Raw genomic sequence first — 21,781 nt, forward strand, 5'->3', positions numbered from 1 at the left:
TAATTATCATAAAATTACTTCTGTATTTCATATCAAAATTTGAAATTCTCTAGCAATAGTAACCTACTACCTGAATACAAAAATATAGCCTGTTAGAATCATAAGCAGCAGTATTTCTCAGTATTTCCACAGCCAAACCAAAAATGCTTATGAACATGACCAGTCACAGGATGGCGCACACACAGAGCAGAGACAAGCTGTGGGAAGAGCTGTCATCAACATTCCTCCTCCAGGTGAAACGACATGGGTGGTCATCATCCCACCCAATGACACATAACCCTTGGGGCGCCAGGCATACCAGTGCAGTGCAGTCAGGTCCAGAGTCTTCTGAATCAGAGACATCAGAATATTCTGATGGTCTACTCCTGAGTTCCGACTTCACACTTGGAAATATTCCTGGTGAAGAAGAGGGGATAAGAAGCAGTCATGACCTAACCTCTAAAGTGTACCAAGTTCAAGGTAACTTTCTAGCTTCACACCTCTCCTTCCTTACTGATTTTATTTTCCCATCTTTTTCTAATTGTTCAAAATAGAAACTGATGTATGTCCTTAGAATATTTGTGGTATTGTTCCTTTCCAGAAAAACAAAACAAAACAAAAATTGTTAAACTAAAATGAACTACAAGCTGCTTCTGACTTTCCCTTTCCCTTGGTTTTCTCACTAGAGAAAAAAAGGGCAACTTTCAAAGCTCAAGAGAATTTATGGACCATGGTTTCAAGCAGTTTGTAGTCTGGGCTCTTAGAACACTACCTTTCCCTTCCACAAGCCCAGCTGCAATAGCAACTGTTGTGTCAGCTCTCAGTGATGGACTGCCTTGCCCTGAAATATAAACAAAGAACTACCAACTACAGAGGACTAGGTTTACTGGGAATTAGTGGAAACTGATATATTCAAATTAAATTCAATAATATTCATTATGTAGAACACTTTCATCACAAAAATAAAATATTGATTTTAATTATTCTTTAAATGGAAAGCTATATGCTGTTCTTAAAAACTGTTCAGGAATTAAGACTTTATTCAGGGGCTGGGGATTTAGCTCAGTGGTAGAGCGCTTACCTAGGAAGCGCAAGGCCCTGGGTTCGGTCCCCAGCTCCGAAAAAAAGAACCAAAAAAAAAAAAGACTTTATTCAAAGGAAAAAGACTTCAAGAAGAAGGTGCTATTACTACAGTGTTTGATATTCCTATTATTAATCTGTCAATAACCAATAACCAGTAGAAGCCTCCTATTGACAGGAATCAAATAGCATCACACTACCTGGATTCCCACTAGATACAGATTAGCCAATCAGATATCTCTTAACTATGAGAATGAAAGACATTCTCATATTTACCATATGTGAAGTTAAGTTAACCTTGAAACTCATTTGGGACAGTAGAGGCTATAAAGCATTATGAGCTTTTAAATGACTTTAAAAACAGTGAATCTATCTAGGTCTTCTGACCCTAGCTGGTATACTTAAATTCACATTCAGCACCTTCCTGATCAATGAACTACTCAAAACATACTTCAGATTTTCCAGCAGTATTATAAAATGCCAACATTTTCAATCCTACAACAATTCAAACACCAGCAAGTTACCTACTGCCACATTAGCAAAAGGTTGAAAACATACTGTTAAGTGGTTTTGGAGATCCGTCACTTTCTGCTGCCTCTCTTCCTGAGCTCTGTTCTGTCTTCACGTTTGCCTTCTTTGTTGGTTTCTTGTCTTCTTCATTTTCACTATCTGCTGTATAAAGACTCCGATCTGCAAACAGCTGTCTCTCATCTCTATGCCACAGAGGAAAAATAACTGCATCAGAAATAGAGCAAGGATCTGTATTCCCTTCCCCTCCATTCAGACCTAGTAGAGAATTGAGACCCTTCTCTCTAATACAATTGGCTATTCAATAATGTAGGGGTTACATGGACAAAAGGATGACCCACCAAAAGTTAATCTGACACTGTGATCTACTTTACATACTTAATTATTCTTCCATTTGTCAGCAGTAATCGCAGATCATTGTCTTTTGCTCTCCATTCAGGTACCGTGGAAGATGGCTGAAGATGTTTGTTGAATTTTCCATTCAGTTTAGAGCTCAATATGTCCTTAAAGTATAAAACAGAACTGACTTAATATCCACCTTCAGGTGGGCATACTCAATTGAAAAATACTTTACTGTCCCTCCTTCCATGCTCCTGCCTGCCTTGTAGAGGGATGGGGCAGCCATCTAGATTTGGGGCTATCTCAGTCTCCCATCATCCAGAGCTCCTCATTCCAACACATGCAGAATGGCTCATCTTTCAGCAGGGCAATTTAGCAATAAAGCATATTTTTTAATGTAAAATACAGAATCTACACAAAGTAAATCCAAACACAGGCCCTTTTGGGGGGTACTAAAGGGCTGGGGTCACACAGCTTTAGGCAATCTCATGTTCCTTGGCTGTTTCTACTTCCCATTAACCCTAACCTTGACCTCATTCCTTCCCATCAAGACTGCATCCATACTGCCACCACAGGCCCAAGAGCCACCACAGATAAAAAGAAATAAAAGGAGCTGGTTTTTTAATGTATAAAAGATTACTTCCTCTTTGAGATCTTTCATAGTAAGTTCCCAAAATAACTATATGGGTTAAGTAGGTTCAGAACCACTTAATCTTAAAACAACATAATATCAAATATAAAAATATGTAAGGTTGTAATAACTATGTAACTTTTAGTATTTTAAGTCAGCAATACCTCTATCGTACTTTGAATTAACTGTCAATCCTCTACTTATGATGTAAAATTATGGATGGTGCAAATCCTATCACAAACTCAGTAGCATGGTTTATAAAGGTACCACTACTCCACACTCTCCTGCCTCTGTCCAGTATACCAGAATTTCTCCAACTTAAACAAAATTTATTCTAAGTCTCCCATTTCTGATTGTTAAATTGGTTGCTGTTGGTTCAAGAACAGGCTTTCTGTATTTATCTTCCTTGGCTAGCAATATTGTGTGTTTATTTCTGTTAGTTCAAACATCAACCCCTGAAAGGTATTATGAGCACGTCAGCAACAAGCAGCCTATTTTGGGGCTCCCTCAAAACACTCGGCATTGGAAACACATATTTTGTTGCTGCTGTTTGTTTGAGAAAGGGTTTCACTGTGTAGCCCAGGCTGGCCTTAACTTGTAGCAATCCTCTTACGTCAAACTCCCAAGTGCTGGGATTACAGGCATGTACCATCATGCCCATCTTGAATGCTACTATTTTAATCTATGTCCTATCTTCCAACTAAGACTCTGATAAGACAGACCTACATAAAGGCGAGTTTGCTTGTTCTGGCATCTTTTTCAGTGTCCAGAAGAGCACATGATTATTTGGATAAACACTTAATAATTTTATTTATTGAGTTCTAAACAACATGTAATTAATGAAATCTAGGCACTGTTGGCTAGAAAGACTAGACTTCATGGTCTCCCGTAGACAAAAATATCAGTATCTAGAAATCTACAGTAGAAACCAGCTGGATTGCTACATGTACGATCGAGTGCTTTTTCCATCCTGATTGATATACTTGCCTCCTCCCATGGACACATCTCTAATCTTTTGAGGACTTCCCTTGTATGAAGCTCAAGGATGTCCAGGTTAGAAGGAGTTCGGACATTATGATCTCGAAGTCTCCTCATCTTTCTCCGGGAATGACCAGGTGGAGATGCGTCATTTGAAGGCCGTGAAACTGGACACACAGAAGGGATTCCCTGAGATTTAACTGGTTTGCCGTTTTCCTCCTGTAAGAATTAAATGCAGAGCATGTTTTATAAAAAGGCTTCTATACATATACCTAACTAAACAATCGACCATAAAAATAGTTTAGAAATCAAAGTACATTCTACTTAATTATTTAAGACAAAGTTCAGCCTCAGATTTCCAGATGCCTTTGTTCCCCTCTCATCCACACATTTTGTGAACAAGACATTTCCTTGTGTTGTGTTATTTGGAGATGATGTTTTTTGTGGGGTGGTAGGAGGGAGCTTGGTTTAGCTTCCTAAGTGCTAGGATTACAAGTACGCACCGCTACCCTGATCTTCCATCTAAGATCCATAATATTAAATTAGAGTTTGGCATCTTCAGAAATGACACTCCTGTTTACTCAACTATTAATTTTGAGTTTATTCTGTTTTTGTTTTACTGTGCATGAGACACACATATATGTACATATAGTTACAGATAATATTCCATATATTTTTTAAACATGTTTATATATTTTATATGTGATAAATTTTTGATTGGGGATGCATTTACATGCCATTACCACCAACTCTTTAATATATTTTTTACTACATTTGAAAATACACAAACTACTGTATCCATGGATAGTTAACCTGACATTGTGGCTTTCTTAAGGGTTGGAGATTTGGCTCAGTGGTGGAGAGTACATGCTTGACAAGCACAAGGCCCTAAGTTCAGTCCCCAACACCAAGAACAAAGAGATGATTACCATTTTGTAGATGTATAATGCTTTTCATTCTTGACATTGGTTATAAGCTGACCTGTAACTGCTGAACTATGTCTCCAGCCCCTCCCATTCTACAAACAGTCCTAATGTAAAATGTTAAGTTACAAGATGGCTTCCAATGAATTTCCTCTTATTTCAAACTACACACTAACCAAACTACTTTCCTGAAGAACTGGTTTTTTTTTTGTTTTTTTTTTTTGTTTTATTTATTCATTTATTATATATAAGTACACTGTAGCTGTTTTCAGATACACCAGAAGAGGGCATCAGATCTCTTTACAGATGGTTGTGAGCCACCATGTGGTTGCTGGGAATTGAACTCAGGACCTCTGGAAGAGTAGTCGGGTGCTCTTAACCACTGAGCCATCTCTCCAGCCCCTGAAGAACTGTTTTAATGAAAACCCCCTTTTTCAATACCGACAAAAGCTCTCCAATAACTTAAAACACTCCGTCACATATTTTTATGGGCCTTTATCAATGTCATTAACCTCTCAGTTGCTCCAGTCTTTTTGGCCAATGACTTCCCGAATTATTCTTTCCAACCCAGCTTCACTCAATCACTGTTTTATACCTTCCTCTAAGTAGTTCATAGACATTTGTCTCTTGGTAATTAAAACTAAATAGATCTAAACATAAACTTTTGTTTGAACTTTTGTAGGTATCTAAAAGAATTTATAGTAACTGGAACTGCCTCTGTTGTTTTATAATAACACAATACTCTAAATTTCTCTGTAAGACATCAGAGACCTAAAATCTGTAAGGCTAATTTGGCTTATCCTGTTTCTTCGCTGTGTCAGTGGTTAAATATCCATAGCACAGTGGCTGACCTATTTGGTTCTCAAGGCAGATAGCAAGGCAGACACAAGATCATCGCTATTCTTACCTCTATTGCTCGAATTACTTTAGAAAGTTCCTTAATAAGATGTCCAGGTCTAACATTGTCTGGAATTTCAAAGGCATGTTCAGATACAAGCTGTATTTGAAGCAATAAAGATAAGAAAACCAAAGTCAATTAAATATAAAAAGCTCAGTCTACTTTATAAAGTTCTCTGTATTTTAAAGACACTACCAGATAATATTAATCAATTTTCAAGAGTTTATATACTGGGTAGAATGTCACCTAAGGAGACCACATTATTGTAGCCGATTAGTGGTGGCACATGCCTTTAATCCTAGCACCTGGGAGTTCAAGGCCAGCCTGCTCTAAAGAGTGAGTTCCAGAACAGCCAGGGATATATAGAAAAACCCTGTCTCAAAAACCAAAAAACCAGAACCAAAAAGAAAAAAGGTTAAAATGGATTTCTTTCTCACAGTGAATCTTATTTATAATGTACTCTACACCTCAAAACCTGCTGTGATTCTAACTACAACTAGTAATAAAGAAATTAACCCTAATATTTAACTCAAAATACATAAGGCTTATTATAGGGAGGGAATACTGGTACTAACTAATCCTTGTTTTTAATGGAAAGTATAATTTGAATAAATTTGAGTTAAAAGTTTAATAGTCAAAAGCAAATGAGAAAAAGATACTGTTAACAGGAACAAGAAATTAATTAGTAAATGACCAAATCTACTAACTATAAACTAATACTATTTTTATGTCTAATTACAAGTATTAATCTCAGTATCTAATAACATTTTACTTTTTGATACATACTAATTTCTATTTTTTTGTTTATAACAGACTTTTTTGTTTTTTGAAACAGGGTTTCATTGTGTAGCCTTGGCTATCTTGGAACTCCGTCTGTAGGCCAGGCTAGCCTTGAACTCGGAGATCTTCTTGCCTCTGCCTCCCAGGTGCTGGGTTTAAAGGCATGGGACTTGTTTTTAGTAGTATAACTTATTGAAACAAATTAGTTGACAACAGTAATATAGATTAGTGCTAACTCTGTGTTCTGATACTGTTATGTACACTTGGTAAGCATGAACTCATTAATCCCCTCAATATCAGAGTGACACAGATACTTGCAGGCTGGATATCCATCATCTGAGATATTTGGGATATACTTTAGATTTGGAGGTACTTCAGATTTGCTCAACCTTTTACAAGTTATGATAATTATTGCCACATTACAACTGAGAGAACTGAGACACTGGGTTAGGTAATAAAAAAGGGATACAACATACTACTAAGAGACAAGGCATACAGCTTTCACTTTATCACTTACATAACATTACAATCCTTATGCTTTTCCTCCTCATACACACGATATAAAATCTAACAGTGGTAGGCCTGTTTCACTTTCCTGTATGTTTCTAGTGTATCTTGCCCTAACAGAGCTGTAGCAATAATTCTAACGTAAAAGGAACATGAAGCTGCAAGGACGATAGCCTTTGCTCCCCAAATACATCCTTTTTAATATTTATGATGATGGTGGTGGTGGTGGTGGTGGTGGTGGTGGTGGTGTGTGTGTGTGTGTGTGTGTGTGTGTGTGTGTTTGTGTGTCTGTGTGTCTGTTGTGTATATGCCAAGGCACATGTGTGGAGGTCAGAGTACAAGTTTGTGGAGTTTCTTTCAACCTCCCCATTGGTCCCTGGGATTGAGCTATCTGCGCGCTTACACAGCAGATGCTTCCTAGACCCCAACATCTTGCTGGCTCTCTTCATTTCCTTTAATAGCAAGATTTTGTTTTTAGTTGATATCAAATCTGGAAATCATCAATACATACAAATTATCATTTATATTATTTAGTATTGCGTGTGAAGTAACATGGGGTTGAAGTAAGAGTTCAAAAGCTTATCTGAAGGAGACAACGGAAACATTAATCTTTAATCAAATTGTGTAAAGACATGCTACAGAAGCATAAGGAAAGTAAAAGTAAACACTAACTCCAAATGCAGATTTGGATGAACTCTTAGAAAAAGGCTGGGATAACAGCAAATAATTGATCCATGACGAGGTCCTGCCCCTTCCTTTCCCTCATTTTTATATAAATCTACCATTGTGGTACAGAGCAGGAACTTGGAGTCTCAGAGCCCAGCTTCACATGCTAGCCATGCCAGCTCTCTTGGAAAAGTTACTTACATGGGGACAGCAGCAGCACCCAGACCCCATACAGCTGCTCTGAGACTAAATGAGACCATACATGGAAAGACAAAGCCCAGTGCTTTGCTAAGAGCTCAACATGGCTTCTTTTTTACTCTATTTGCATGCTTGTTTCTTAGTGTCTTAAATATACTTGCATTTTATTTTTTTCAAGAATAAAGAAAAGCTAAAGTTCTTTATTCTATAACCAGAATGAGTACGTCTGTATATATCATAGAGTTCAAACTGCATATAAAGTACAATTTCCATTCCTTTTACAACTGGCATATAAATGCTACCCACACAACCAAAGTTGTTTTCTTAATCTTACACCAAAAAACCCAAACCAAACCAAAACCCCTAAAACTAAAACAAAGGCACAGCAATAACTTACTTCCTTTTTCATCCATAACTTTAAAGCAGTGTGCAGCGCTTTCACTCCCTGGACTAAGTAAGTTTGAGGCTGGAAACCATCTTCTTTCAATTCTGTTGGAATAAAGTGGGACAGGAAAGGAAGTTAAAAGTGTTGTAAAGTTTATAAAAGAGAGATGATCTTGCCACTAAGCTAGATCCCTAGTTAGAAAAAACTGCAAGGACAAAAATGGAGAAGAGCCTGAGTAAAAGGAAGTCCAGTGACCGGCCCAAAGTGGGATCCAGCTCAAGTGTAGGCCCCAAGGCCTGACACTATTACTGAGGCTGTGGAGTGCTCACAAAAAGGGGCCTATCATGACTGTCCTCCAGAAGACCCAACAAGCCGCTGAAAGAGTCAGATGTAGATATTTACACCCAACTAATGGACAGAAGCTGCTGGCCCCTGTGGTTGAATTAGTGAAAAGCTGGAAGAAGCTGAGGAAGAGAGCGACCCTGTAGGAGGACCAGCGGTCTTAACTAACCTGGACCCCTGAGATCTCTCAGACACTGGATCACCAACCAGGCGGCATACACCAGCTTAGATGAGGCCCCCAATACATATAGAGCAGAGGACGGCTGGGTCTGGGTTCAGTCAGAGAAGATGCACCTAACCCTCAAGAGACTGGAGGCCCCAAGGAGTGGGGAGGTCTGGTGGGGTGGAACAGTTAGAGGGTGGACTGGGAGGGGAATTAAAATCTGAAGTGTAAAAAAAAAAAATTTACCCAGGCAGCCAAGGCTACATAGAGAAATCCTGTCTTGAAACCCACCCACAAAAAAGTGGGAAAAAGATGCCAAGCTTTCAAAATAAAGTAGAGATAGCCAAAGTAATATATTAATAAAGCATCATTTCAACACATTCAAACATTCAACTTGCTAGAAAAACATTTAAAATTTGCACAATAACAAGCCTGAAATATAGAAAACATGATAAAACTACAAAATACTATAAGCAATTTCACAATCACAGTGGAATATTTCTAGCAAAAATAATAAAGTGGACTGAAAAAAAGGTAATTCAATTCAAGCAAATATAACATTTGATTCAACAATCAAATAGAATAGTATACCTAGGAATTGCAAAATGCACATTTTTTTCAGACATACTCAGCACATTTACAGAATCATCTATACCCCAGGATCATAAAAAGGGGGAGAAAACGGAAAGGAGAGAGTACAGTCCAGGGATACAGTAAAGTTCCTGGAGAGCTGTACAGCAGAGTTGAGAGGGACAGTAGAGCAGCACAGCAAGGGAGAGAGGAACAGTTTTATACAAGTTACAGAAAGCAAACAAGCTAGATGCAGGTAAAGACAGAATAAGCAAGAGAACAAGGATTGCTAAAGTTAATATAAGGCCAAGCAGAACAACTCAGGAGTGGCCAAGAGAGAGAAGCCAGCTTGAATCAGTCAGCTGGGAGAGGAGTTTGAGCCAGAACAGCTGAGCTGATCCAGCCAGGGTTCAGAAAGAACTGGAAAGGGTGAGCTTACTCAGCAGTGAGTCTCGGAGACCGAAACCATTCTAGGCCTAGGTTAGATTGTGCAGAGGCTAGGAGCATCCAGATTAGGCCTAGGTTAGCCAATGGAGGATTACATCAAGCAAATAAAAGAACCTTTTTACAAGACTGTAGAAAATAATTTTTATACCAATTTTTTATTCAGTAACCTTGTTACATATATAGATTTATATATACACATACATAAATGCTTTTTTGTTTTAAAAGAGAGTGATTAAAAACTCAAGTGTGGTAATTTTATATGTGGTCAAAATTTAGGTAAGTTAATGCAAAAGCAAAATATTTCAATAGCTGTTATAATCACTGGTATGAAATACAATCTGGAGGTTCATGCTATTTATACTCACTTAACCCATATCATAACAAGTGTTACAGCATCAGGGTTGGCAAACAGTCCACAAAATAAACTGGAAGTAAAAGCTTAGTGGTAAAGAATGTACTGTGAGGTATGAACTAGCCATTCCTATCTCCAGAATGAATGCCTATAATGACAGCCAACACACACACACTTGTGTGCACCTAAAGAAAGTCACAGGTACTCTCTACTCAAGATAAGCAAAAACAAATTAATTGATGCTTTGAAAAATGCTGTTTCAGAGCTAGGATTATAGCTAAGTGGTAGAAGACTTGCCTAATATGCAAAAGGTCCTGGGTTGGACCCTTGCAATAAAGCTGAACCATATGGAATTGCCAGTATTTGACCATTCTGAAATATGAAAATAGCAATTTTACATGTTCTACCATGGGAATAATTATATACAATAGTATGTTATTTTCATAATAACACTAAACTGCAAAATACCTAGGAATAAATCTATGCAAGTGCAAGGTTTAACAACATTGTAAAAGACACTAAAAAAAAAAAAAAAAAAAAGGGCAGGTGCTCCATGATCATTCTTCAAAAAATTTAATGTTGGGCCAAGTGTGATGCACATGCTTTTAATCCCAGCACTTGGTAGGCAGAGGCAAGCTAATCTCCGAGTTTGAGGCCAGCCTAGTCTACACAGTAAGTTCCATACACAATGAGAACCTGTTTTAAAAAAAAGAACAAAAAATCCTGAATTATGAATGTGATAGACCTCACTCAAGATTTTTGAACTGTTTTATGTGAGGTGATAAAATACTAGTTATTTCTAAGACTAAGTTGTTGCTACAGTTAGTAACAAGATTTCATCTCTCAGATAAATGTCTATTTTATTCTCAAAGGTTAGTGGACCTCAGTAGAAAACATCTGGGTAGGGGTTGGGGATTTAGCTCAGTGGTAGAGCGCTTGCCTAGGAAGCACAAGGCCCTGGGTTCGGTCCCCAGCTCCGAAAAAAATAAAAGAAAAAAAAAAAAACATCTGGGTGGAGGGATAGACAGAATGAACAGAATGAACATGGACTAGTAGAGCTTCCTCTGGCTAACCAAGTGATGGACTCTTGAGGTCCCTGAGCCAAAATAAGAGGAAAGATTCAAGAAAAAGTACTCTACCACTCAAGTATAACTTTTAGTCCCTTACCTAGAGAGTTCAGGACTTACTTTTATTTCAAAAACTAAGACCTTCAAAAATATTTTTACAAATGTATGATACATGTTCTTGCTTTCTGAGACTTGAACTTGAAGAGTATGTTCAAGAGAAGAAAACAAAAAACAACAACAAAAACAAAAAAACAAAACGTGTCACTGAGAAATGAGTACGACTCTGCACTCCACTTCCGTTCTTTTAGCCAAGAACAATACTTGACAGAGTCGGTGTCTACACTGAAGACTCACTGCTACAGCATAGGCTGTTCTTGTGTAGTCTCCGTCATCTGGGGACCCTACCCATCATACACACCACTAAAACTGTCACAGCCTCTATCCTGACACTGTAGTGCAAAAGCCATTGTTCTCACCTTCCATTCAAGAGACAAAATCTTTGTAAATGTATTTTTAATAATTTTGTATGTGAGTGAGGTCATAGTACAAATGCAGAATTAACTGCTTCTCACCGTTCACTCCTATATGGTTCCAGAGTTCAAACTCAGGTGGTCAGGCGCATATCGCAAGCACCTTACCACTAAGCAGTATTACTAGCCCCTTCTTTTCTTTTGAGGGAAACAATCCCATGCTATACTAAAAATACACTTTTGGTTGTTACTTTTTTTCATCTTTTCTTCTTATTTAATTATTAACTGAACAAAGAAATAGATGTCTAGACTCTAGATGACTGTGCCATCTGATCTCCTGAGAGTTAACACTACAATAGTTCATCATTTGGGGCTACAGAGATGGCAAAACACTTGCAGAGGACCCAGGTTCAGTGCCCATCACCCATATGGTGGCTGTGGGGTTTGAATGAAAATGGGTCCCAAGGCTCACAGGGAGTGGCATTATATTAGGACGTGTGACCTTATTGGAGTAGACATGGCTTTGTTGGAGGAAGTGTGTTTGGGGGTAGGATTTGAGGTTTCAGAAGCTAAAGCCAGGCCCAGTGTCTCTCTTCCATGCCTGCAGATCCAGATGTAGGTATCGTGTCTACCTACAAACAATAATGCTCCCACCATCATGACAGTGAACTAACCTTTGAACTGTAAGCCAGCCCCAGTTAAATGTTTTGCTTATAAAAAAGAGTTGCTATGGTCATGGTATCTCTTCACAGTCACAAAAACCCTAACTAAGACAGTGGCCGGCCCATACCTGCCTGTAACTCCAGTTCTGAGCAATCTCACGCCCTCTTCTTGTATCAGGTACACATGGTGTACAAACATACATACATGCAAACATCTATACACATAAAATAATAAAAAAAAGTATTAAAAGGTTTCACCATTTGCGAATTAACTAGTAAGACAAATTATATTCCAACTAGCACAGAGAATGGAGAAAAAAAAAGAAAATGAGTTCGAATTTCCAATTTGACTGCTCAGACATTAAATCAAAATACAAATATATCAAAATCTGAAGTTGTACCCTGTACAAAAAGGATCTTCAAGTCTAAATATAAAAAGATTCCTTAAGGGGCTGAGGATTTAGCTCAGTGGTAGAGCGCTTACCTAGGAAGCGCAAGGCCCTGGGTTCGGTCCCCAGCTCCGAAAAAAAAGAACAAAAAAAAAAGATTCCTTAATTCCTTAAAATTACTGTGTGTGTGTGTGTGTGTGTGTGTGTGTGTGTGTGTGTGTGTGTGTGTGTGTGTGTGTGTGTGTTAGGGGGATTGAGCAATAGGGCCTCAGTCCTGCTTACTAATGAGCTACACTATATCCCCAGCCCTCTTTTTCCTTTGAGACAAAGTCTCACTAAGTTGCCCAGACTGGTCTTGATCTTGTCATGCTACCGTTCTAGCCTCTCAAATGACTGAGTAGAACTAAAGATTTGTACCATTGGGCCCAGCTACAAATATTCTCCTTCAGTTGGTTTGCATACTAACATGTCAATTAAACTAGCTAGTGTAACAGTCACAATAGTGATTGACAGCACAAACATTCAGAACACACAAATCATTCCCCCCTCTTTTCTCTTTTTTTCTTCCTCCCTTCCTTCTTTCTCTTTCTTTCTTTTCTTAATTATATTGAGATGGGGGAGGTCCCAGCTGGTCTGGGATTCACTACACCAGGCTTACCTCAAACTCAAGAGCTGCCTACCTCTGCCTCCTGAGTGCTAAGGCTAAAGGCCTGCACCGCCATGCCAATCCTCCACCCTCTAATGTTTTAGACAAGTATCTCAGAACAAGTGTTAGGTAATAGGTATAGTTAGGTAATAAATAGTCTGTGACACAAACTACACTTTTGAGAGAAAAATACTAAAATGTGTGCAGGCCGTTCATCCACTAAATGAAATGATTATTTCCCAGTAATATGTAGGGGATTGTTATACACTAAATATTCTAAGGTAGTGGTTCTCAATCTATGGATTATGCACCCTTTTAACTGGGTGGTGTGGTATATCAGATATCCTGCATATTTGCAGTATGATTCATAACAGTAACAAAATTACAGTTTTTACATAGCAACAAAATACTTTTATGATGAGGGAGTCACCACAACATGAGGAAGTATATTAAAGATGGTTGAGAAACACTGCTCTAAGTGCTAAAAAGATCCTTGTCAGGAGGAAGGGGAAAATACATATTTTAAAAGGGAGTTGGAGGGAGCCAGACTAGAGATGGCTCAGCAGTTAAAAAGAGTGTATTTCTGGGGTTAGGGATTTAGCTCAGTGGTAGAGCGCTTGCCTAGCAAGTGTCAAGGCCCTGGGTTCAGTCCCCAGCTCCGAAAAAAGAAAAGGAAAAAAAAAAAAAAAAAAGAATGTATTTCTCTTGCAGAGGACCCAAGTTCAGTTCCCAACACTGTACTCACATGTGCAACTCCCACCACACACACACACACACACACACACACACACACACACACACACACACACACACACACACACACAATTACAGATAAAAATAAAACGATTTTAAAGTGGAGGATGACATCTACCAAAGGGTATCCCTAAAGGACTCTATAATCATACGTCTTATCACAGAACAGAGTATGCAAATCACTCATTACCTTTCAGGGTTTCCAGCAAACTTTTGGCAACAAACCAGCATATGGCTTCAAAGAAAGGAAATTTGAAAAGATCTGGTGTTTTTAGTCTTTTTTCCATCTCGTAACACCTAAATGAATGAAATTTGAAGAACAGTTAATATTAATGTTAGCATTTCAAAGTTAAACGAAGGTAATCAATTGAAAATAAGCAGGCCATAATAAATATGAAGGACTGTATACTTACCTAACAATATCACTTTTTGACAACACTGAGCTATGACTTTATTAAATTTGACTTTGATAGTCTAACTAACTAACAATTACATTGGGGCTAGCTGATAGTAGTGGTGTAGGCCTCTGATCCCAGCACTCAGGAGGCAGAATCAGGCAAATCTCTGGGTTTCAGGCCAGCCTGGTCTACAAAGTAAATTGAGGATGGCCAGGGTTACACAAAGAAACCCTATCTCGAAAGAAAAAGAGTTACACTGGATATTGTAAAAGATCACTTCACTTCCTGGGATTTGTATCCTTATTTTGACAAAGGGGGATTCTATGATAGTTCCACTAATAAAACAATGTTTAAAATGCAGCTAAACGTTCATTTGTTGGACAACACTGCAGTACCCACCAACAATCTCTTTAGGCTCTGCTAAGCATTAAAGATCAATAACATACTGGGCACTAGTCAAAGTATAAAGATAGGGACCATAGTTTGCACAATATTGGTCTTCTGTTATATATTCCTAACAACAGCACATATAGTAGTCATCTCTGTTCCAGAAATAGCTCAGGTACAAAATAGTTAAAACGTATATGGGTAGGTGTACAACCTACCATGGATTAAAAGCCTTTACTCTGTAGCCTTTACATCTCTTTTGCTAACTTCAACGGCCAAAACATTAAGGGCTGCCATGTACACACATAGTTGCAGGAATTACCACGTTCGGGGAATCCCAGTGATCCATGGCTTTCCAAAAGGTACTTCCCCTTTTCTAAGCCATCACTCAGTATCCATCATGAAGTATTGTTACTATATGTAATGTGGCTAACAGTATACGCTTTCTAGGTACGGTAAAGGGACAAAGTTAGCACAAAGGTCGAATGTCATCAAAAAGTGAAATAACTGTTCATCCTTTACCTGCATCAAAATATAAAAGTGTTTTGACAGCAATCCTGACTTAAGGATTGTTCTAGCTCCAGATTATACCCGAATCTGACTAATTTAATCATTCTCACAATACTAGTTTATAGATAAAGAAAAGTATATTTTATAAAATTTGAAATGTGGGAGTTATCATATTGAACAAGTTATTAATTTTATTTTACATTTGGAAGGATCCTCCAAAAGGTCCCATTCCTAAAAATTCTTCAAGGCCTATCTCCACAGGATCTCAAAATGTATTGTACTTTTTTATAACAAGCATAAATGTTCAGTGACACAAACCTGAGCTGCATGCCAATGTTGAGGTTGTGCAGAAAGTTACCTCCAAAAGCCATACAGTCCTGAGAAGTGAGCACAGCATGAATCCACCCTGAAACACACAGATCGGTGATGTTTCAATCTCTAAACAGATGTTATCTACGTGTGAAATAAATAACTCAAATACCAATATCAAGTTACTTCTCAACCTGGCACTAAAGAGGTTGGTGATTACTATAACTGACTGACTCACTCATTTAAGTATTTATTAAAGGCCAATGATATGCTAGGCTTTGTGCTAAGTCTACTTTTGTTTGTATAATTTAAAAACAATCACCTTTACAATGAAAGACTTTATTCTGAGGCTAGTCAAATCTGGTTTGAATTAAGAAAGCACATTTTCGGGACTGGAGAGATGGCTCAGAGGTTAAGAGCACTGACTGCTCTTCCAGAGGTCCTGAGTTCAACTCCCAGCAACCACATGGTGACTTACAGCCACCTATAATCAGGTCTGGTGCCACATGCAGGCAGAAAGCTGTATGATGTATACATAATAAATAAATGTTTAAAAAAAAAGGGGGGGGGGTTGGGGATTTAGCTCAGTGGTAGAGCGCTTGCCTAGGAAGCGCAAGGCCCTGGGTTCGGTCCCCAGCTCCGAAAAAAAGAACAAAAAAAAAAAAAAAAAAAGCAAGCACATTTTCAATTTGAGGAACTACCAAACTTCTCTCTACTTCATTCCTCAAGTACTGCTAGTGTTGGTTGGCAGTGTGAATGAGCACCAGGCCATAGACTCTCCAGGCCAGCACTTTTGAGAACAGTAGGCTGGGGTGACATAATGGTTCTAGGAATTCTGATAGCAATCCTGACCTAAAGGATTGGTCTAGCTCCACAGGTAATACCCAAGCCTGACTAATTTAATCATTCTCACAATACTAGTTTACAGACAAAAAAAAGTGTATTTTGTGAAATTTGAAATTATAAAATCAATGTGAGTAGTGCAATATGCTCCCCAAGTGTCACCAGGTAGTATCCCCTGAAAGGAATAAGCAGGGGACAATCAGGGAACACAAGGTGACAGGCTGCTCCAAAAGAAGGAAAGGCAGATCACCAGCATCTAAATGGATGGACACTGAACCTATAAACATTAAATGCTGACAATCAAATGTCTTATTTCCCATGAAAAGTGTTTCAAAATGAGAGATATTTCCTATAGATTATACCTAGCTTTTTAAATACTGGCAGACTGAACATAAAGACATAAAAATACAAATTCTGGTGGGCATTCATAAAGGTAATAAATCATGTCAAATAATCAGAACCAGAAACTAAAATTCCATTATTTAAAAAAATGTAGTTATACATGGTTTTGGCACTATTTCCGGGAATACAACTTCATTGGACATTAAAAAAAAATAACATTATTTTTAGAAAGTCTTTAAGTTCCTAATCATCATGTCGGGGGAAAAGCCCACTGCTTAGAGCAGTGACTGTCCCAATGCAGTCTTCAGACTAGTATCATCAGTCAGCGACTTCTTAGAGATGCAAACCATAAGGCCCATTCTGTGTCAAAACATTAAGAGAAAGGCCCAGAAGTCTGTCATTTACCCTAAGCTTTCCTGGTAGTCCTGATGCTCCATGAAGCTAGAGAGACCCCCAAGCTACACCAATGTTGATGAATTTCAGCTGTCCCCACCTCACATGTACTGGTTTGCACTTGTGCCTCTAACACTGCAGTGAGTACATGCACACTTTCTCATAAATTATCTTTGAACTTCTTCCTTATATCCTACAGTAGGTCACTAAATTGACTTTGCAAGAAGCTTATTTTTTATGTAGGATATTCTATAATTTACGAACATCAAGATTTTAAAAAGGATTCAATGGAAAAATGATTAAATGGCAGCACTAGGAGAGGGTCTGAAGGTGGTAGCCTTTCAAACCTACACATAAATCTTAATACTTGTAAATAATGACCTATTCATTTAGTCAAGCTTACATTTATTAGTCTACACCAGAGGCAGGGTAAAGAGCAAGGCATGTAGTAACAGCACTGTGAACCCTAGAACCATTAGGTCACCCGAGCCAGAAGAACACTGTTCTCAAAAACGCTGGCCCGGAGAGTCTATGGCCTGGTGCTCATTCACACTGCCAACCAACACTACCAGTACTTGAGGAATGAAATAGAGAGAAGTTTGGTAGTTCCTCAAAGAATTAAGCACTGATAAATAATACAACAAAACAATTCTATCTGTTATATACTCCAAAGAATTGAAACAGAAACATGTCTATACATAAAAGTTTGTACAACTGTTCAAAAAAACAAAAGTGAAATCAACCCAAATGTTCATCAACTAATGAATAGGGTAAGCAAACTATGGTATATCCTGGAAAGGAATATTGTTATGCCAAAAAAGATTGTTTTATGTGTTCTATGGCATGGATGAGCCTAGGAAATATAGTAAAAGAAGTTACTCACAGCTGAGCATGATAGCACATGCATATAATGTCAGCATTCAGGAGAAGCAAGACATTTTCAGCTACACAGTAAGTTCCAGGCCAGCCTGGGTTATATGAGACCCTCTCTCCAAAAACCAAACAAACAAACAGACAAACAAAAAACAAAAACCAACTGAACAAACCAACAAAAAAACATAACGGAAGAGATAGAAAAGTAGACAGAGGGAAGAAACTAGACACAAAAGGAAACATATTAATTGTCAAAATGGACAAATGCATGCAAAGTGTATTAGCAGTTGCCAGTGAGTCAAGGAAGCAGGGAATGGCAGCATCTGTTAAAAGGTATGGTGTGTCTTTTGAACACAATGAAATTATTCTCCACTTAGATGATATTGATAGTTGTATGATCATACTAATCTATAAAAAAATCATTAAACTGTACTATTTAATAGGATGGTGATCAAGTCCTCAAATGTAAAGGAATGTAAACAAGTAAAAAGTTCTTGGTCTTCCTTGTGTAAGGACATAAAAGCTACATTCTTAATACATCAAAACCAAAGTTGGTTTTAATTACAAGCCGACTCCATGTGACTATCAACTGATCTAGACCAGAAGGTGGTTTTTTAGTAATAGGTCCTAGGTGGGAGGTGAACAGAAGATGAGAAGGTAAAGAAGACAGAGGGTCTTGCACAAGCTCTGTCTTATGCCAAGCAAACTTAAGAAGTACAGCATCTTATATATACTATTTCCAGAGCAGAAATAGGACAAAGTCAGCAACAACTATTATGCAATTGAACTAAGCACTAATCAAACAATGTTACAAAAGGGGAACATAGCTCTCAAGAGCTTTGTTAGACAGAGCACACAATGGCCTTGGGATTGGTAACTATAGCCCTGTAAGGTAGAAGAGTCCAGCACTCAGGATCCAAAGCAACTCCCCCAAAGTCCCAGCCTCAGGCCATTTCTGGCTCCGCCACAAATGTTCCTGGTTTTAGATTACGAACTTTGTTCATTCTCCATGAATCGGGGCTTCAGGGAAAGCCTTGGATCAGCCCAGCCCTCAACAATCAACCATGGGGAAGTAGGAGATGAGATTAAAACCTTACCTGTAGGAACAAATAAAGTATGTCCCTGCTTTACCACACATTTGTAGCATTTATCTACTTTATCTCCAAAGAACACCTCACTCTGGGTCACAGATGAACTCCAAGATTCATAGAGTGCCAAATTTTCATTTGTTGGCTTTATCAAATAAAAAATCTTCTCACCCTAGAAGGAAGTAATCATACTACTTTGAAAAAGAAAAGCCAATCTCAGGATGACCTATATTGGTACATTTTCCCAATAAAAGGATATAAATTAAAATTTAGTAAGATTTTAAGTTTAAAAAAAAAAATCACATTATCTGATAAGCAGCTAATTCACTAATCAACAAGTTCACAGCAACTAAAACTCCTCCCACCTCCACAGAGTCAACAATCCTACCGAAGAAAGCACTACGAGAGAGCGGATAAAGATGAGGTAAAGAACCACAAACCATTATGTTAACAAGCTCCTGTCTGAGCACAATCAGCTCTCAAAATTCACCCTCAGAACCAAGAAGATTTTATAGATAACTTACAGATAAATTTAATAGTGATGGAATGTTTGTTTTTTAAGAGTCATGTCTCCACTATATAAGTCATTATCTATGTGTAATATAATTAGTGAGAATGAAAACTCAATTTTTAATTATATTGAATTTTAATTATTTTAAATCTAGCTACATAAACCTAATGTTTATTAGGCAATGTAGTTCTAGATAAAGTGAACAAATAAAAACTAAAAGAATTAGTAATTTTATAGACATTTGTGGTTTATCCAACTTGTCTCACTCTTTAGACCAGAAGCAATTGTCACTGTAATTTTGCTCTTTCCTTCTCATTTGGTTCAGAGATTAATGCAAACTAAGAAGAGGGGGGAGAGGAGGAAGAGGGCTAACAGGAACCAACTTAAAATACAGAAGCAAAATAGGTGTCTAAGAACTCAATGATGGACTGGAGAGATGGCTTAGTGGTTGTGAGCACTGACTGCCCTTCCAGAGGTCCTGAGTTCAAATCCCAGCAACCACATGGTGACTAACAACCATCTGTAATGGGATCTGATGCCCTCTTCTGGTGTGTCTGAAGACAGCTACAGTGTACTCATATAAATAAAATTTAAAAAAAAAAAAAATTCAATGATTTTTCTATTACCTGAAATTTAAAAAAGAAAAAAGCACCAAGGCAGAAAACGTTTAAGAAGCAGAAAAATTGGGGTTGGGGATTTAGCTCAGTAGTAGAGCGCTTGCCTAGGAAGTGCAAGGCCCTGGGTTTGGTCCCCAGCTCCGGAAAAAAAAGAACAAAAAAAAAAAAAAAAAAAAAAGAAGCAGAAAAAAATATTTACAAGTGTTACATAGAGCAAATGAATGACCTACCAGAAAAATATGGCATGTTTTTGTTAATAAGAAATACCCTACTCTTACCCAAAGGACATGGTACCAGACTGAAGTCCCACCAAAGTCAATGTGGAAATCTGTGTAGCTATCCTGAACTCCCATTAAGCAGTACTTCTGGACAAAGGGCTTGGGGAAGACTGAATCATCTGGCCAGTAATTTTCCACCCACGAAAGTTTTCTGGCTATATCAGGAACCTCCACCAATTCAGACATCCTAAAAAAAGAAAAAGACATACATACATAGGAACATAATACAAATTAAAGACTTCTTAAAATAATTCTTCCCATGTCACCCAAGCAAAGCAATTAAATGGCACTCAAGATTAATAAAACTTAAGCACTTAAATGAATTTTATGTCGTTGTTGTTGTTGCTGTCATCATCATCATCATTTTGGAGACATGGTTTCACTATGTAGCTCTGTCCTGGAACCAGGGTGGCCTTGAACTCCTAGAGATCCACCTGCCTCTGTACCCTGAGTGCTGAGATTAAAGGTGTGCACCACTATACCCAGCTGCATCTTGTTTTAAATATTTCATGAGCCTGGCAAAGTGAAATTTAGAACATGGCTTCCAAAGGATAGCTATAAAAGTTACAATTATGCTTCTTACTAAAATATCATTAAATTACGGTTAGCTAAAATTCCGACTGCTAAGGCAAACTGTGCAGAGATACTCACTTTGTATCTGAAAATTCAAGGCTGATCACATTTAACACTTTTGGTCTGTTAGGATTCATGAAGTATTTAACGTAATTGTGGAGTGTCATTTTGCTGTCTGCCTGCCTTGCCACATCAATAACGTCTATCACTTTGTCACCACCTGCAGAAAAAAAATTACAGTCATATTGTTATTGGCCTTTAAAGTTTCATAAATACTCTAAATAAAAATACTAAAAATCGTATTTGCTTAGTATACTAATTAAGTCAACTATAAATCTACATAGAAGATTTCTTGTGAGGGGTTGGGGATTTGGCTCAGTGGTAGAGCGCTTGCCTAGCAAGAGCAAGGCCCTGGGTTCGGTCCCCAGCTCCAAAAAAAAAGAAAAAAAAAAAAAAAAGATTTCTTGTGGGTAGCTTAAAATGACAAAAACAAAAGAACAATAAATTGGGATATAAAATTGTTCACTGTCTCCTGGGTTTCAGTTTCCTCATGCATAAAAAAAGACTGGCTTTTTCCCTTTAATTTCTATAATGCTAGAGTCTAAGTTTTAAAAGGAGGCACCAGGGGATCAGTAAACAAGCTCATCAGGGGAAATCATTTTTGCTTCACTGGTTGTGTCTTCTAATATTCTCCCTGAAGAATTAGTGGTCATCAAGCAAAAGCCAATTCATAGTAGTATATGGTCTGGATGTTCATATTCTGAGTTGTGATCACCTCACAGCGTTCCCTATCAAACCACAAGATGATGCTTGCAGACTGCTGAGGCACCACCCTAGGAAACAAAACCCCTTTAAAAGGGATTACAGAATGAGTTTGGGTGCAAAATATGGCAAGAGTTAACCAAT

General features: G+C 38.0%; 1 protein-coding gene across 9 annotated transcripts in view; it reads right to left on the bottom strand.

The window, feature by feature from the left end:
* Positions 1-21,781, bottom strand: part of Kdm7a (lysine demethylase 7A) — a 126,717-nt gene that overhangs the window by 10,471 nt on the left and 94,465 nt on the right. For all 9 annotated transcript variants that reach the window (XM_063286832.1, XM_063286833.1, XM_063286827.1 and 6 more), the window contains 11 exons: positions 20,954-21,095; positions 20,303-20,489; positions 18,906-19,068; positions 15,367-15,454; positions 13,944-14,050; positions 7,905-7,996; positions 5,366-5,455; positions 3,545-3,754; positions 1,966-2,090; positions 1,618-1,772; positions 299-396 (listed from right to left, as the gene is read on the bottom strand). In XM_063286832.1, the coding sequence (XP_063142902.1) occupies positions 299-396; positions 1,618-1,772; positions 1,966-2,090; positions 3,545-3,754; positions 5,366-5,455; positions 7,905-7,996; positions 13,944-14,050; positions 15,367-15,454; positions 18,906-19,068; positions 20,303-20,489; positions 20,954-21,095 (1,457 nt within the window). The remainder of the gene's footprint in view (positions 1-298; positions 397-1,617; positions 1,773-1,965; positions 2,091-3,544; positions 3,755-5,365; positions 5,456-7,904; positions 7,997-13,943; positions 14,051-15,366; positions 15,455-18,905; positions 19,069-20,302; positions 20,490-20,953; positions 21,096-21,781) is intronic.

The sequence above is a fragment of the Rattus norvegicus genome, chromosome 4, assembly GCF_036323735.1.
Source record: "Rattus norvegicus strain BN/NHsdMcwi chromosome 4, GRCr8, whole genome shotgun sequence".
NCBI classification, from domain to species: domain Eukaryota; kingdom Metazoa; phylum Chordata; class Mammalia; order Rodentia; family Muridae; genus Rattus; species Rattus norvegicus.